The 17993-nt window shown below is 38.3% G+C and overlaps 1 protein-coding gene across 3 annotated transcripts in view; it reads left to right on the plus strand.

Annotated features, from left to right (window-relative positions):
- The window catches only part of Fam13a (family with sequence similarity 13 member A), a 90226-nt gene that overhangs the window by 20850 nt on the left and 51383 nt on the right, over positions 1 to 17993 (plus strand). For all 3 annotated transcript variants that reach the window (XM_029478400.2, XM_029478401.2, XM_021164985.3), the window contains exons 3-4: positions 12506 to 12547; positions 14961 to 15137. In XM_029478400.2, coding sequence (XP_029334260.1) covers positions 12506 to 12547; positions 14961 to 15137 — 219 coding nt within the window. The remainder of the gene's footprint in view (positions 1 to 12505; positions 12548 to 14960; positions 15138 to 17993) is intronic.

The following is a 17993-nucleotide window of genomic DNA, read 5'->3' on the forward strand; positions in this document are numbered from 1 at the left end:
TTCACAGTGTATTTACTGGACTTTGAGTGCAGGCTAATTCCTCTATTCAATATTAGGATCAGAAACACTAAAATGTGAGAACATTAGGAATAAAAAAAAAAAAAAAACTATGCAGACGGATGGCTTAGCAGTTAAGAGCCCTTTCTGCTGTTCCAGAGGACCTAAGTTCAGTTCCCATCCCTCACATCAAAGGGCTCACAATCTCCTGCAACTCCCTCACCAGGGGTTCAAATGCCTTCTCACCTTCTTAGACACACACACACACACACCCCATGACATTACACACATAAATAAACAAATAATACAAACACATCTTCAAGCACTAGTATTCCTACAAGACTACATTCACAGTAGAGAAGGAAGCTGGAGGAGCAGCTGCTGTTTTCAGAGAATGAAAGTTCAAAGTAAGGGGAGCCGTTGTTTCATGGAAGCAAAAACAGTAATTATTTAACCTGTAATTAAAATTCCAAAAGTGGGTTTTTTCCCTGAGTAACATTATATGATTGTCCCAAAAAATGATATAAGAATTAGTTTGGCACAAGTTTATTTTAACTTTGTTTTACTTCTTTCACTTGATAGGAAACTAAAATAAGCTACTGAGGAAACACAAGACCACCCCATGATTACGGGGAATAGCTAGTTTGAAGTAGACTTTGTTGCTGTTCTAGCATAAAGTGTTTAAGTAGGAGAAAGAAAGGCGATTGCCAGTTATTATTCATCTCTGCTGGGTATTCTTAGCTAGAAATATGACATAACTGCTGAAGAACAGCTTGTAAGTAAGTGTATATTTTTTTTGTGTTATGTCTAGCAAGAGACATGCTTAGCTGTTTTCAATATATTTTCATGTGTCTGCAACTTCCATTTTTGCTATCATTTTATTACTCAGAATCCTTTGCTTCAATCCCCAAAACAGAACTATTACAAGACTCATAAATTCCTCACTGATTCTTTTAAAGATGGTTTTAAAATTATACTAATTTCTTTATATTCAAAGTAGTACTTTATGGATTGATTGCTGCAACCTGCTACTTTCCAAAATAGTAATTTTGAGTACTGAATGCTGTATACTCTATGTCAATAGTGTGGTTTCACTAGATTTTTCTTAAGGGAATAACAGGCCTAACTAACAGATAAGATATACCTTCTGATACACAGCACAAGCAGCTCCATCTATAAGGATACAGGCAAAGTGGTTAGGGATGAACAACTGTCATTAGTTAGATTGATTCTGGAAGATCAGCATAAAATAGAACAGAAAACTCAACTGGTTGCAGTCTGGGAGGAGTCAGCCTTCATTGAAAATGAAGTGGATCAGGACAGATGGAAGATAGAGCAAAGCAGTCCTCTGTTCTCAAAGACAAGGGAGCAGAAGGTCCATATAGGCAGGTCACACAGATAGGTACCTAGTCACTGATGCTCATCTGGTGAGGTAAGAGTGTGGAGGAAGGGCCTGGAAGGAGGCTGCTGAGTACCAATGGAGGCATTAGAGCCCAGGTTTAGATGGAGGAGAGAGTTGGGTGCAGGGACAAAGAACCAATATGAGGGCACACATTCCTCACTTTGCTTCACCATGAGTAAGTTTCTTCTTCTGTGACTTGCTGCTCACCTCATAGTCAGGCTGTGCCCTGTATTTCTCTCTTGGGCATTTCATTTGCTTCTGATGTTTCTGCAACAAAGCAGGACTGTTAGCACCCTGAGTCTAAGTAAATACCTTCTGTGGTAACACTTCACTGTCCACTACAGTCCCTCTTCAGCCTGCCCTAAGTCAACAGAGAGCCAGGTGTCTTTCTTTGAAGGGAAAGGAAACAATAGCTATAGAGCAACACCTGCTATGACTATGTGTCAAGTTTACTGCAGTTACAGTAGCTCAGATAATATGTGGCATTGTTCCCCAGATTGCTCCCTTGGGATTAGCCAGCCCTGCTCAAACAATTAGGGGAACAGAAAGTGAAGCAAAACTTTGGTAAGGCTGAAGCAAAACAAACACATGCCTCTGCACGTTACACAGGAACAGGAACATTCTTGGCAAGCACGTCCATACTCTGTTCTCTTTCAGATTCTAGGCTGGAATCCAAAAACAGGAACCCCCAACTCCATTGATCAGATTCACATCAAAGCAGCTTGCCCTTGATGTTCTCCCATGCCCCCTCTGCCTGTTGCTGTCTACCTTCTTCCTCTTGGCATCCGGTCAGATCTGGCTGGGATCTTTGACTAGTTTATGTTTCCATTTGTCTGAGTTCTCACTGTCTACAAACCTGGCTTTGGGCTTCTAGGACTGATTTCCACCGGAACCAAAGCTCTCTGCCTTCACTTTCATCTTCCCCATGCTCAACCCCCACCCACCTTCAGGCCCCAGGTGTCTATCCAACAGATTTTATGCTTGAGTTCCACACAAATTCCTGGACGGCCTGTGTGGCCTGTGCTTCATTTAAGTCTGAGATGTTTGCTTCAGGGTCTGCCAAGCTATAGCCAGTCTTACTGAGCTGATTCCAACCACAAGGCTTCTCAGGCTTGCACCTGATAGGCAAACTCAGCCTGTCTTCTAGCAAGGGTCCAGTTCTTCCTAGTTTCCTAGTTCAAACCAAAGCAAAATTTCTATCAGCAAGTATGGACTTGCTTGTGTCAGGGTCAGGGTTTTATCCGCCTTCTAATTGTCTTGAAAGGATTTTGATATATTTATTTCCCAGTTAGTTGTTTGGGATGCAAGATCATTCTTTAGGATTTTGCCCATTTTTAATTGGTGGAGCCTTAAACCTCTGTAAAATTTATATGAGGCTAGATATGTTGCTCAATGAGAAAATGGGCAAAGTCCTGGGTTTGATTTTCTGTACCACAAACAGGAAGATATCTAGAAATTATGTCATATTATTCCTATCTTTGTATGTAGATAACTTTAAAACCCTGTAGACAGCTTTTTTATGGCAGAGGGAAATACCTTCTTAAACAATTTATGCTATAATTTGTAGGATTGTGGTGTTTTTGTTGTATTTTTCTAGTTTTAAATTTTGATTGTTATTAGTTTGATTTTTGCCTTTGAAAGATATGTTTTCTAAAACTCCTCATTATCAGCCAGGTAGGGTGGTATACACCTTTAATTCCAGCACTCAAGAGCCAAAAAGCAAGCTACTATCTGTGAGTTACAGACCAGCCTGGTCTACACACCAAGTGTCAGGACAGTCAGAGCTACATAGTGAGGCCTGTTTCAAAACAAACAAGTTGATTATCATGGAATGATTTACACAAGTATGTACCCCAGATATTTTATTAATGGCTAGATTTGTTATAGGCTGTCAGAGTATACAAACAAGCTGTTTATTTAGTATATACTTAATTTTTTAACCAGATGAGAAATTAAATAAGTGTTCAGACAGTTTCAAGCACAAAGAATTATCTTTTTTTTCCCTTCCTCTTCTTGACTGGAATAGTCTAAGATGAAGGGAAACTATGGAGTTCAGCTGCTGTGTGTGTGTGTGTGTGTGTGTGTGTGTGTATGGGTGTGTAATGCAAATAGCATACCCTTCAATCATCAAATCAATTTTAATTATTTTTGATGTTTTATAAAACACATATAAGTTGAAGTTTGCCATTTCCATCATCTTAAATGTACAGTTCAGCGATTTCTTTAAATGCATTCTGTTGTTAGATACCTGTCACTGCCATCCATCACTAGAAACCCTTCAGAACTTACAAGACTAAATGCTAGCCCATGGTCCATTAATTCCTCATCACTTCTCTCTCAAGCCCAGCCCCTGGTAGCCATCATTCTGTCTTTGTCTTATATCTATGATGCTGTAGGTACTTCACCCAACTAGAGCCAAGCAGAATTTATCCTTTTGTGACTATTACATTTCCCTTAGCATAATATCCTCAAGGCTCATCCTCTCTGTAGCATGTGTCAGAAGCCCATTGTTTTTGAAGGCAGGTCCCAAGGAGTGAACTCAGATTAAACTTGGTAGTAAATGCCTTTACCAGTTGCACAAACTCACTGGCTCAAGTTGTTTCTGTCTTTGGCTATTGTAAACAGTACAGCTTGTGAGCATGGGTGTACAAATTGCCAGCTCATACTCCTGCTTTTAGTTCTAATACATACAGAATTGTTGGATTTATTTTTGAGAATTCCCATACTGTTTTGCATATTAGCAGCACCAATTTCCATTTCCAATAATCACAAATTAGAGATTCAATCTTTTTCCATCTTCACCAACAATCATTAATTTCTGTTTATAATAATATCCTTTCCTATAGATTTGAAATATGTAGGAATCTTTGAATATTGCTTCTTGCTGACTGAGAATCCAAATCATAATTGAAGGCTAGCCTAGTCTCCAGAGGTAGTTCCATGACAACCAAGGCTAAACAAAGACACACTGTCTCAAAAAACAAAACAAAAAATTAAAAAGAATCTGAATCTTATGTAGGATTGGATGTCTCTATTTGAAATGCATCATAACAGATTTTCATATGCAAACCTAGCTAGAGAGCAAATTTTCAGTATGATGACCAACAATGAGAAACTGATATTATTCAAGAGTTTTTGAGAGATTTCATCCTGCATTCTTGATATAGGAGCATCATTGCTCAGACGTTTTATAGAGTAAGAGGTAAAGATATACTCTGGGCTCTATTCTCTAAATGTTAATGAAAGCATTAGGCTTGGGTTCAGTGTTTACTGAAAAAGATAGGTCATATAAAATGTTAGTGCTTTTTTCCCTTGGCTCTTCTTTAGCATGATAAAGCAAAGGAATGCAAAAACTGATTCATTTATATAGGTTGTGCCTAAATCTCTTACCATTTCGTTCTTCTGCTCTAAGACTTCATATTGGCTTCTCCCTGTAGGAGCTTCTGACTGGAATGCAATCTGAAAACTTGTAGTTAAACAGGTGACTGGCTACCTTCACTGATATAATTACCCCCAACTTCCTTCTTAAATTCCAAGGATGTTACAACAGCAGTAAACTTAGAGCTAGTGCTTCAAAGAAAGCCAGGGTGTCAAAGACTGCCCAATTGTGTGCTCCTTGAAGTCTTTATGTTCCATCTTCTGGTCAAATAGACATAGCCAGAAAAAAGGAAGAAGCCATTTGGGAGAAGGCAGAATTAGATTATTTCTATTATCTGCTTCACTGACCAGAAAAACAAGTGCCATTCCCCAAATGGAGCTGAGACTTGAGTCATCAGAAAGGAGTTGTGTGTTCTTTTTCACCTCTCTCCCCACTGGCTTCTTAATTTCACTATCTATTCAAAGAGTAGAATACTTAGAATATAAGACAATAGAAAGGAGAGAGGATACCCCTGGGACATTAGCTACTTAACCAAAGCATTTGGAAAAAAAGCCCTAAGAACAGGGGGATTATGGAATTCAGTGTGCATTTCAAAGTATATATTGCATAAAAACAAACTAACTTTGTGTGCCGTTCTCCAGTTTACTTCTTATATTCAAGCAAGCATCAAATCTGCCCAAGAAAGCTTAGTCCATGTCCCTAGGGTAGACTCATACATGCACTGCCTATAATCAGCAAGAGCATTTGCCCACAACTACTTGGACACTGTCACAAACTAAGAGCAAATCTACTCACCCAGTTTATTTGATAGTGACTTATTGATTCATTGTTGCCTGTAAAGAGTGGTTTACAGCTAAGAAATGACTTGGGATTTACACAACGAAATAATGCATTAAAGATAAAGATAATCCTTTCTGAATTTTTCATATAAAAACAACTTTTTATGAGTCAGAGGAAAACTTGAAAAGCAATATTGTTATTCTCAAAATTTCTCAAAGATCTGGCCAACCTCTTTGAAACGTTAGTAAGACTCTGTTGGAAATAACATGTTTAGATATGAAATGAAAGACAAAGATGTATACGAAGTACATTAGCATTAAAACCACTTTAGCCAGTTAATTAAATTGGCATTAGATGTGCATTTAAAAACCGTGAGAAGCAGGAGAAAGCAGATACTTTTAGTAAATCAAGTGTAAGACATGATCCAGCAGATACCCTGGTTCTCTGGCTCTTATAGTCTTTCTACCCTTCTTCCATAATTTTCCCTGAGCCTTAGATATGATTGCATCATAAATATATCAACTAGAACTAGGCATCTCATGGTCGCTTTTTCTTGGCATTTTGATGACATGTGGATCTCCATAAGAGTCTCCATTTGTTGTAAAAAGTTTTTGTTGTTTGCTTCTCTGTTTATTTGTTTTTAGTGAGGGATGGAAGCTACACTTTCCTGTGGGTATAAGGTATAGAATCCAGTTTAGGAAATTGGTAGTATTAGGTTCTCCTTCAGGCCTAATTCCTCTCCAGCCCTGGTAGTTGATTAGGTTTACAGTCCTAGGCATTACTTCTCTAATATTAAGCAAGGTCTTAAGACCACTTAGATGGATGTTGGCTATCCTCAAGAGAGCAGTGCCATTACTGCATCACTGGAGATGGTTTGCTGGGATGGTCAAGATGCACCTATGTAATCTCACCATCGCAGTTGCCTAAACAAGACTATATAATGACAACACAAGTTGACATGCTGATGTGCACAAGAGAAATTTCATTAAGTCTTGTCCCCAAATGAATAGCTACAGATAATCAATGACTGCTAAGAGAAGGAGAATCAGTTTCTCTAGGATTGAGACTACTGATGAGTTATCCAATCCCAAGTGGTCAGCCCTAAGCAAGTGTACATAGGGGCAACACTAAATCAAATCAGTGGGACTGCAGTTCTGGGAGATTCTGTACCTGATTCTGACTGCCATGAACACTAAGGAAACATGTGCTGTACATGCAAATATGTAGGCAAAACAATCATACACACAAAATAAAATATAAAGAAATCTCTAAAAATAAGTAAAAAAAAAGAAGTCATAAATTTGGGGAGAAGTTGAGGGTAATGAGAGGAAGTAATTGGCAGGGTAGAGAGAGGGATGGGGATGATGTAAATACAGTATTAGTGTATGAAATTCTCAACAAAAAAGCTGGAAAGATGGCTCAGTGCCTCAGAGTAGTTGCTACTCTTGTAGTAGAGGATCCAGGTTCTACCTCCAGCACCCACATGAGGGCTAACCTTTGTTTGTGACTCCAGTTCCAGGTAATCTAACACCTCTTCTGACCTCTGCGGGCTTCAGCATTCTTGAGGTACACATACATACATTCAGGCACAGAAACACAAGTAACTATAATATAATATAACATAATATAATATATAATTAATATATCTAATTTTCAGTAACATATACTAAAATTTAAAATCAGGTATAGGATAAAAATAAAATTTGAGAAATCCTTTCAAAATGGAAAAGGAAAGAATAAAAATTAAAACTATGAAAGAAGTAATATTAGAAGTGATAGTTAGAGCTGAAATCTGCCGGGATGCTGAGAAAGAAATCCTATTATTGAAAACTGAAGTGGAAAACAAAGTTAGTATGTAACCATCTCGTTGAGAAACACATCAAAGGACAAAGAAAACATATCAGGAACTAGCCTATCCAGGATGTGAAAATGGCAAACTACTCTGTCGAATAGCATGGTATCAAAGCATGTAAGTTCTTACATTAAAAATGATAGATTTTAAGTGCATGTACACATGGGGTTTGTACATTGAGCAATATGCCAGACACAAAATTTACAAAAAGCCTCACTCAGAAAGTAAAGGCTCAGAGTCTGAACCACCCCCTGCACATGGCTCCAGTATCCCCTGTGCTCATGCTTGTACTTGCGCTTTGAGAAACACTTCCATTATCTTAATCACTGCAGTAATATACTCTAATGGAACAATTATTAATAGATGTATTTATAGAATTTTCGAGAAGTAGAAGATCTTTTGTGAATAATGTGCGTCTCCAATGAGGGCACTATAAAGCCAGACTATTCAGAGTGAGGTCAGTAAAACTGAGAATTCTTAAAAAACAAAACAAAGCAAAACAAAAGGAGCTGAACGAAAGATGAGTCTGTTGACAGTCAAGTATTGAGTAGAATATCAAGGTAAAACGGGAAAGAAAATACTCTTTCTTCTCTAAATCATGATTAATATGCAAAAGGATATTAGTGTGACATTAGGGATATATAAAGATAAATATGTTCTTCCTGGTCAGTAGTATGTACTTCATTTAGTATGTGCAGTACTGTGTATACTATTTTTAAAACAAAATTGTGTTCAAAATGTTAATAATATCAACCATATGCAAATGATACAGCCAATAGCAAAGTTTGTCTATAAAAATGCCATGCGAACCCTGTGCATGTGATAACCATGGCTAAGGGTACAATGCAGGGAATAAACTTAAGCATGGAATGAGCTTTCATGAGGGACACTCTGAGGACACACTAAAGTCATAGAATTGAGAAAGGTCTATCTAGTAATGACATCTGTACTGTTGACTCTGCAGGCCAGCTTTTGGTATTAGAAAACAATAACCAAACACTGTATTTTGCTAAATACAAAAATCAAGAATGTTTTGTGATATTTTGATGATTAGTTATGTGATCTTTAGGCTTAAATGGATCACATAATTGTCCCATTTGTTGGTTTTTTTTTTAAATCAAATAAATGTAGGTGTTCCATTCTATAGAGAAATCCAATTCTGTTAGCCTTCATGGGTTTTGTTAAAGCCGTGATACTCTAGTTAGGACTGGGTATACCACCAAAGAGAACAAGCTAAAGAAAGAGAGGATGCACATCATGTGTCTTTGAGTGTAGCTTTTTTTCCCCTTCAAACCAAGAACTTTAATAAAAGACTCACTTGTTAACATGAATCTGCACATCTCAATATATGCAAATTTTAGAGACCAATGTTGCTAAGCATAATTATAGTTTTGATTTCAGAGCAAGTGTGCCATAGAGCATATTTATGTCAGTTTGTAGGCTTAAAATCAAGTTTAAATGACTGAAACTGCAGAACATGCAGACTCATCATCACTAACAATAACTGTGGTAACAAAATTGAGTCCATTTACACATGACCTTACTTCTTTTCGAATTTTAGTATATACTTTACCAAAAGTCAAGAAGTGAACTCTCATATGCTATTTATAATGTATAAGAAATTTGCTTAACAAGTTAGTTAAAGGTTATGATGAATACACTAATTCTTATTTTTATGTAGAGATTTTAAAAGCTTCAGGAGATAAGAGATAATAGTATGTTATTGTTTATTGCTCAAATGTATTTTACTTTTACAGCACTTCCCTAGAATTTCTTCCTCGAATGAACCTCAGCTTTAAAAGCATCCCTTCTTGCTGTCATCTCCTTTGTTATAACTTTTGTATTAGTGAATTGCTAAACACTTAGCATGGAACTGTAAAGGTGGCTGGATGCTTGACCACAGCCATTTGGGTATCTAGTATAACTGCTGGACTACTATATTATAAAACTAACAGCAATTCTAGTCTTTTACAATGACTTAAATTTGAGAACAGTAAACTTGAATCTGAGATGGCATTACTGAGTTTTGGAGCTAAACAGATATCACTAGCCAAGCCTTTTTTTTTTTCCATATGAACCAGTCGAAAGCAGTTTAGCTAGCCAGTGGCCTGCCTATGACTTCATCCTGTTTCCAGAGCCAAGACTTTTTTTGATGCTCAATGACAAATATGCTCATCTTTAAGTTCCTTAAAATCATGCACAAGCTACATAAACAAGAAATTTTATATTGCATTTTAAAAAGTAAAAATATAAAGTTAGCGTAAATCTGATTAAAAATAAATATAGCAAAAAATTGAAAAAAGATGTAACTAAGTGTTTTGTTACTTGCTCATTCACCTTTTTATCCTGGGGAGAAATCACTGACTGACTCAGACACCCCAGGTCATTTTTCTTTTAAGTTATGAAGAAGATCTTAACTGGTTTTCATTCACTAAAATTAGCATAAACTAGGCCTACTGGTGCTTGTTTTTTTTCCCAGCATTCCAGAGGCAGAGGCAGGCAGACCTCTGTGAATTGGAAGCCAATCTAGTCTACAAAGTAAGTTCTAGGACAGCCAAGGCTATAAGAGACCTACCTCAGACAAACAAAACAAACAAGCAAACAAAAAAATAACAATAATATTATATCTTCATTAATTTGTTCACACAGTTTAAAGTAACGCAGTTACTGTGTTACCTAAAAAATAAAATTCTAAAGAATTTTAGTGCAAGGACTAAGAACCTAAATATCTTTAACTGACCAACAAACAATAGCATGCACGTGATCAGGGAATTCATGAAAAGTGCAGTCTAGCTAAGACTGTAAGTTGATAGTAGAGCTTTTGGCCAATTCTGCAAAGCAGATTTTAGCACCCCACTTCCCCTAGGCCAGATGAATCGCCTGCTCTAACAAGGGTTTGGGTCATTCTTGGGCATGCTGAGGCTCTAACTCGCCTATTTAGACAGTTAGAAAAGTCAAACCTGCCTCTTTTGTTTTTGTGGCTTTTTTTTTTTCTTCATGATTTGCTTCTTCTTACCCTGGGGAAAAAAACAAAAGAACATAAAAATACCAGTCTTGAGTTGGAACAGTAGCTCAGTGGAAGGGCACAGCCTAGCACATATCAAATCATTGATTTTATCAAACCACCACAAGACAAACAAGCAACTGCATCCTCTAGTTTAATAGGCAAAGAGAACAGCACTAAGAACCAAGTATATAGAGAGGGAAGGTAGCCCATCTCCTGGGAGCAGCAGCAGATTGGTTGGCCGGCTGTTTTGGGAATGTTCTTTAGGATTTAGCACTTATGACTCTTTGCTTTCCTAGGTCTCCCCTGGTCATTATTCAGTTCATTCTGGCTCCCCAAACTGAGATTGTGTAACTGTATTGAGGAACATAGGAGTTAATTATACAGTGTTGGATTTATGGAGGGCTAGCCACAAAACATCCCAAGGCAGACTGCCTGTTCCAGTCCAGGAGAGATGCAGCAAGAGCCTCTTGCTGGCCACAGAGCCTGGGAACCACTGAATAACAGGCACTGTGGCCAAAAGGCAAAGGCAAATGCTAAGCCTCGCCTCTACATGCAAACCTGCCCCAGTCTATGTGGTAATGAGCTCAGGTTCAGAGCGGCAACCTTCCTAGCTCTGCCTCATCTGTGACTAGCCTCCAGAGCAGTTGTTACACTGCCTAACTTCTTCACTGAAGACTGAAAAGACAACCCACACCTCACGGGAATACTACAATCTAAGTGAGAAAAATATGAGCAAAAAGTACTTAGCACAGTATCTGAAAACAGTAAGTGCCCAGGGCCTTTACTAATGTATGTGTGTGTTTGTTCTTATTTTCATTTTTCTTACTCACAACAGCGTTCCTTTGCACAGTGGAATGGTTTGGTGTTTTTCCCTATCTGTGGGTATCACTTAGAACTTCACCTCACCTGATGAAAACTACCTGGGGATGAAGTATAATTACTGACTCCCTCTGGTGTAAGGACTTCCACCTACTCTGGTGGTGAGGGTGGTGGCAGTGGTGGTGATTGTGGTTGTGACTGTGACTGTGATTGTGAGTGTGATTGTGATTGTGATGGTAAGGGGTAGAATCCTCCAAGACATGGATCCTGACATGAAGGCACTGAAATTACAGTGGAGCAGAGGCCAGCAGATGATTCGGAAGCAGTACATGCATGTGCTGAGATGACACCAAATGAATTAGCACTTACGTTTGTTGAAGTGTCGCCACTAAGTGATCTCTCAGACACCTTCATCCTCTTCCTGTGTATTCTGCAAAGCAGGAAGAAAAAAAAAGGAAAGGCTGTTTTATTAAAACTAGCTTAATACACTTAAAAATCTGCTCAATGTTTAACTTCCTTTTTAGGCACAGGAACTTAAATCTTGTCTAAGCATGGAATTGGGCATGGCGAGTTGTGAGAAAGTAGTGACAGATAATTTTAGATAGCCGAGCCCAGACCCTCACCTGGGTTTGTGAGCATGGAACTTCCCTAGGCATGGAAGCTCAGACAGGTGCACATCAGGGCGTGGAATATGTTTTAATTATCCTAAAAGAGTCGGGCTTTTTAGAAAATAGAAGAAGTTTATATACATTCAGCCAAAGGTGCTAAACCACTTGTTACCATGAGCTATCACTTGAGAATTTCCATCTTGAATGTCGGGAGGAAAATGCGCTGTGGAAAACTCAAGTTGGAAATGGCTATGTAGGAAGTTGTGCTGTTTGTTCCTTGTTCTCTGTCCCCTTCAGTCCCTGCTGACCTCCATGAGTTCTGAACAGATTTAGAAACGTGCCTGTGCTTGCAGGCCTTGGACAACAGGTGGTAGACAGTCAGCAGCCATCGCATTAGCATGGCAAAGGAAGGAGAAGGCCACCAGGCCTGGCTGCAGCACCAGGCTTAGAGCTAGAAGCTGTTTTCTAAGGTCAGTGTTTGAAGAAGTAAACAAGCCCCTCTACATGCTGCACAGTGGAAGGACTCCTGTCAAGGTGGCGATCATCAAGGATGACATGGGACCCGGCTCATTCTTCCATACTGGCATCCCTTCAGATGATGGTTCATCATCTCTGACCCATCAGCCAACCTGATTTTCTCTCTCTCTGCTTCTCTTCACAGTGCTCATGTATCCCAAGTCAGCAATGTTTCAACAACCGGAGAGTAAGTCCTTTGTTTTTATATTGAACAGCATTTTATGCCTTTTCCCACTTATTAATAAAAAAAGCAAATTCTAATGTTGTATTGAATTGGAAGATTAAGATAATAAACAACCAGTGATCTTCAAGCTGCTCATATCCAGAAAGTAGGTATGTCTGTCATTATACACAATCCCCCTTCCCCATTTGAAACCACCAACTAGATTCTTTGTTAGTCTTGCTGTCTGTATCAGGTTAGCCTTAGTTTACTCTGTACTCCAGACTGGCCTTTAATTCGCAATTTTCCTGCCTACACCCCAGTGCTAGGGTAACAGGTGTATTTTCCACTATGCCTGGCACTACTAGCTTTTTGTTTATTTTAATAAAAGCAATGTCAGGGTTAGTTAATGTTTGCAAAGCTGACTCTGTTCCCTGGAGGCATCTTGTCATGGAAAAAAAATAAGTAAAGGCTAAAGCATTAACCATGACTTTTCTTCCCACTTCGTTCGTTTATTGAGGACCTACAGTGTACCACACACAGTGTTGAGTGGGTGATATTGACTGAGCCTTGGCTCTACCTTTGTGGCTATTTTGCAGTCCGTTTAATTTTGTTGTTATAGGAATGTAGAAAAGAAAGCAAAGGCCTGATAGCACCCAGTCCTTTCTCCTCACAGCGGTGGCTGTCCTGGGTTACTTATATCTGGCACATGCTTTCTTCCCTCAGAGGCTTCCAGGTACATGCAGGCTAAACACAGCCCTGTTTTGTGCCCTGCCCTGGTCTGGGACTTCTGCACCTGCTTGCCTCCCTGACCACATTATGCTTTCTTATTTGGGCGCTTGACTTTCTGTTCCTGAGATAGCCCTTGGCTGGGCCCTGCCCAGCCAGCACTTTCATGTTTTGGTTCATTCCTTCTAGGAATCACTTCCTGGATCACTATCAGACAGCACACTGCCACACTGTTCCCTCTGCCCTGTTCTGTGGAAGTACAAACTCCGCTAACACAGGATCTTTTCTGTCATGTTTATGGTTATCTCCCTGGTGCCATGAAACATGTATTAGGCACTATCTGGGTATTTTCCACTTCAGTAGATGAATCTGGCCAAAAGCCTTTCTGTCTGCCTTACTGTTTTCTTCTTCTTCTGAGATACTGGAAACCTTTTCATAGCATCTTCCCTGGGCAATAATCAAGTGTTAGGGACCAGGAAGGTGTGGTCTGGAGGAAAGAATATAAAGGAGAAGAAGTGGGATCTCGAATGATGGAGTTGGGATCTTTCTGTTAGTTGAGGAAGCAAACAAAGGCAGAACTAACGTTCCTTGGCTTCATCAGATGTAAAGATTCCAGAACTGAACCAAGATGGGCATGTTCTCACCTTGTTGTGTCTGATAATCTTTCTTCATGTAGTTGGTAACACTGTAACTGCTCAGTATTTGATGCTAATATATTTACATTCTCCTAAGCCAGTTAGTCAATAGGGACACAGAAAACAGAAGTCGCAGTGAACACCTCAATTAGGTTATGCTTGCGCCTTGTCTTCAAATAATTTTTATAAAATATTTTAATAAAATTAAGAAACATTTAGTCAAACTGTGCCTATCTGGAAAACTTTAAGTTGAAGTTTTGAAGGACTATTTGATGAAACTAGGGCAGGTGCTATCATAAGATTGTAAGTTTGAGACTTGCCTGCTCTATGTAGCAAAACTGTCTCAAAACATAACAAACAAAAACCATGCTATTTAAAGAAAGTTACTCTTTTCTAGATACTTTTTAAAAAGTGTGACTCTTTTCCAAGTGAAGAAAAACCTGCTTTGATGAGTATAAATTAAGAAATTTCCATTCAGAATTAAACTGAACGGCAGTTGATTACTTAGATATACTGAAAGGCTCTGCCACCATAAACTGGCACATTTGTGAGAGTCAGATAGAGGAGTGTCAATGGGCAAAGTGATATAATTTGGATTTGACATCTTAGTTCAAAACATACCACTAAGTTAATGAAGCAATCAAGATTACCAATGATTGCCCTTAAAATAAACCCACATTCAGAAGTATCTCTGTTTCCCACTATTTAGTAATTCATTTGCAAAGGCTGAATGGTATGTTGATCTAAAAATATTTGTATATTGCATTTTTTTTAAAAATGACTTAAATTAGAGCAGTTTATATGTCTTGCTTTGTAAATTTATTAAAATTACTTGAAGACAAGGGGAAAGTATAGCCTAAGTGAAGTGGTCACTGTGACTTTCATTTTCTATGTCCCAATCCAGAGAATGTAAATATGCTAGCATCAAATGCAGAGCAACCTACGGTGTTATCTACTACACAAGGAAAGATTATCAGACACCACAAGGCAAGAACATGCCCATGTTGGCACTGTTTTGGCCCGTTGTGCTTAGTCACTTTGATTGCTTCATTAACTTGTTATTTGTTTTTAACTAGACTCTTAGAAAGAACCATCAGGTCAGCAGTAGAAGAGCATCTTTTTGATGTCAGCAACGCTGGAGACCAAAGTTCAGAGGACTCAGAACCCGGACCGTCATCAGCATCTTCTATACCCACCAGGCAGCGAGGGCATCAATTTAAGAAGCAGGATGATGTTTGGCATGGTTGCGACAAGTAAGATATCATAAACTATTACTAAAATCTCTATTGAGATTTTCTGTTTAAAGTCAGTCAGTATACTACAGTTATAACTGCTCCTCTTGTTTCAGTATCTAGATTAAAACTCATAAGTTTTCATTATGATCATTCTTAACTTAGCGGGCATTCAGATACTCCTATATGACTTACTGTCTTAGTTAGGGTTTCCATGGTTGTGAAGAAACACCACGACCAAGGCAACTCTTAAGGACAACGTTTAATTGGGGCTGGCTTATGGGTTCAGAGGTTTAGTCCATTATTATCATGGCAGGAAGCATGGCAGTATCTAGTTGGTGATGGTGCTGGAGGAGATGAGAGTTCTACATCTTGTTCTGAAGCCAACCAGGAGAATACTGGCAATTACAGGCAGCTGAACAGGGCTTCTCCAACATTCAGAACACACTGAGTGTCTTCTCTGAGCTTTTTGAACAAATTTATTTATTTCTCATGGTCCCCAAGCTACAGTTTTTACCTGGCCCAACTTTGACCTCAGCCTGTAGTCTTTGCTGGCAGAGTCTATACCCTGCCTGGGTGTCCTGATGCTTTCACTCACCTGTGCTGTCCCTTTTCCCAAAATGTTCTTTGCCTGTCTCTAACCTTTGCTTTGCATGTTTTCTAGCTGCTGATTCTTCCAGCACCTGCACTACAATCGCAGAACTTTTTTCTGCCTTCCTCCTCTTTGTAATGACTTCAGAATGCATGGTCCTCTGAGATATCCCCAGTGGAGCCATTAGTATTTTATAAATCACGAGGACAACAAGGTTCATCGTATTATAGCCTATAGGACATGTATTATTTCTAAAGTTTAGTTATAACTGATTAAATCAATTTAGCTTCGATTTTCATCAGGTTTTGCTTTTTTTTTTTTTTTTTAAAAAGGAACAATTAATCTAGACTTTGTGCTATTTTAATACCAAATTTTAACCTTGTGGAGCAAAGTGTTTTAAGGATATAAATTTGCTTTATTATGTTGCTTTGCACATCACTACTCACAGCTGACAATTAGTCACTGTCCCCAGCCAGTGATGGTCTGATTGTAGGTGAAGTTTTACTGAGGCTGTTGTGAGTTTTTATATAAGAAACACTGAGCATAAATAAAGACTATGAATTACTCATTTACATGAAAATGATTGCTGTTTGTCAAATTTACAAGAAAAAAATCAAACTCAAATAGTTGGTTGTGATAATAAAAGCATAAATGTTTAAAGAGTATATTTAGTATATAAAATGTTTCAGTCTGATTTATTTGCTTAAAGTATCTGATGGCTAGCAGGTAAATAGTATATGCATGTTTATTTCTATCTTATTATTTTCCTTCATAGCAAGGTATCATTTTTAAGTGAAAATAGTTTAAACCTTCCTAAACACAATGACCTGGGAATTTAATGCAAATGTTTATTATATAAATATTATTTTAAAAGCCTGCTGTAAAGTGAAAAGGAAAGCATGTTCAGCTACGAGAATAATAAATATGGCTATTATTAGAGTATAATGTATACATAAAAAGGGAAGACAGAAATACAGTGTGGGGATTGGCAGGGGGTTGGGGGAAAACCTAGAAAAAGATCTAAGTAATTAAAAGAAAAGGCCCAGAGCTCTAAGTCCAGGTGAGATTTAAATCATGCTAAATATGACTGCAGTGTGTTTTGTGTCTTGGAAAGGAGTGGGTTTCTGTGCTCCACACCCTCACTGTGCCCATGACTGAGATGCTGCATAGGCAATAACGAAAGAGAAGATCTGCCTCTGGACAGCTGGAACACATGAGCACAGCTCTACTGCCATCTTGCTGCCTATTGATTTCAGCAGCTTATTCTGCTTATTTGTTCTTTGTTCCATGTGTTCCAAATGGCATAAATTAGCATTTCTATTTGATTCTAATTTGTGCGTGCGTGTGTGTGTTGTGTGTGTGTGTGTATTCTTCAGCTTCTGTCTTAGTCTGCTTGCTCCCACAACAAAATATATAGAAGACTGTTTTAAATAACACTGTTTATTCATTCACAGATCTAGGGGCTGGCATGTCCAAGATAAAGGTGCAGACAGAGCAGGTTTCAGTCAAGACCACTATCCTGGGCCTGCACATGGCTATCTTCTCACTGTTCTAACATGGCCTTCCTCTGTGTAAGCTTTCCTGATGTCCATTACATGGACAGAGCTCACACTGAATGTCTGAATTGCTTCTGAGGAGCCTTTCTCTCACTATGGGCATATTAGGTATCAGAACATTGACACAGGAATAGTGAGGGGACACAGATGAGTCTTATCAAGCATAAGGCCTCCACTAAAAATTATAATTGAAATTTAGTAGCTTTGGAAAACATGCAGGGTAAGAAGACAGAATCTGAGGAATAAATCATATTTTAGATTTACAACCAAACTCCTGTAACAATCCACATAAGACATTGCATGAGTGTGACACCTGTATGCTAGACCCTGTCACTTCCTCTCTTCACTTAGCTTGTCCTTTGGTAAATTTATGTAAATCTTCACACAATGTAAACACACACACATAGACACACACACACACACACATATATATATATTCCATTCTAGAAACAACCAAATGATACAGCACTAAAACTATCTACAAATAGTAAAACTTTAGAAATAGGATGATTTTAATTCATAATTTTCTTTCTAATATGGTATAAAGATATAAATTTATTGCAGAATAAATATTTAATGCTGTCTTTCACTGGGGGATGTGGTTGAGCTGACAATAAAATATGGCATCTCTTCTTAATTGTTAAAATCATTTATTCTCAGATACAGTTTTCCGGTTAGGGAGTTACACTAACTCGGCTATGTCTGTGAGACTCAATCATTTCTTATTTA

The sequence above is a fragment of the Mus caroli genome, unplaced genomic scaffold (assembly GCF_978045245.1).
Source record: "Mus caroli unplaced genomic scaffold, Mus_caroli_1 scaffold_7, whole genome shotgun sequence".
NCBI lineage: Eukaryota > Metazoa > Chordata > Mammalia > Rodentia > Muridae > Mus > Mus caroli.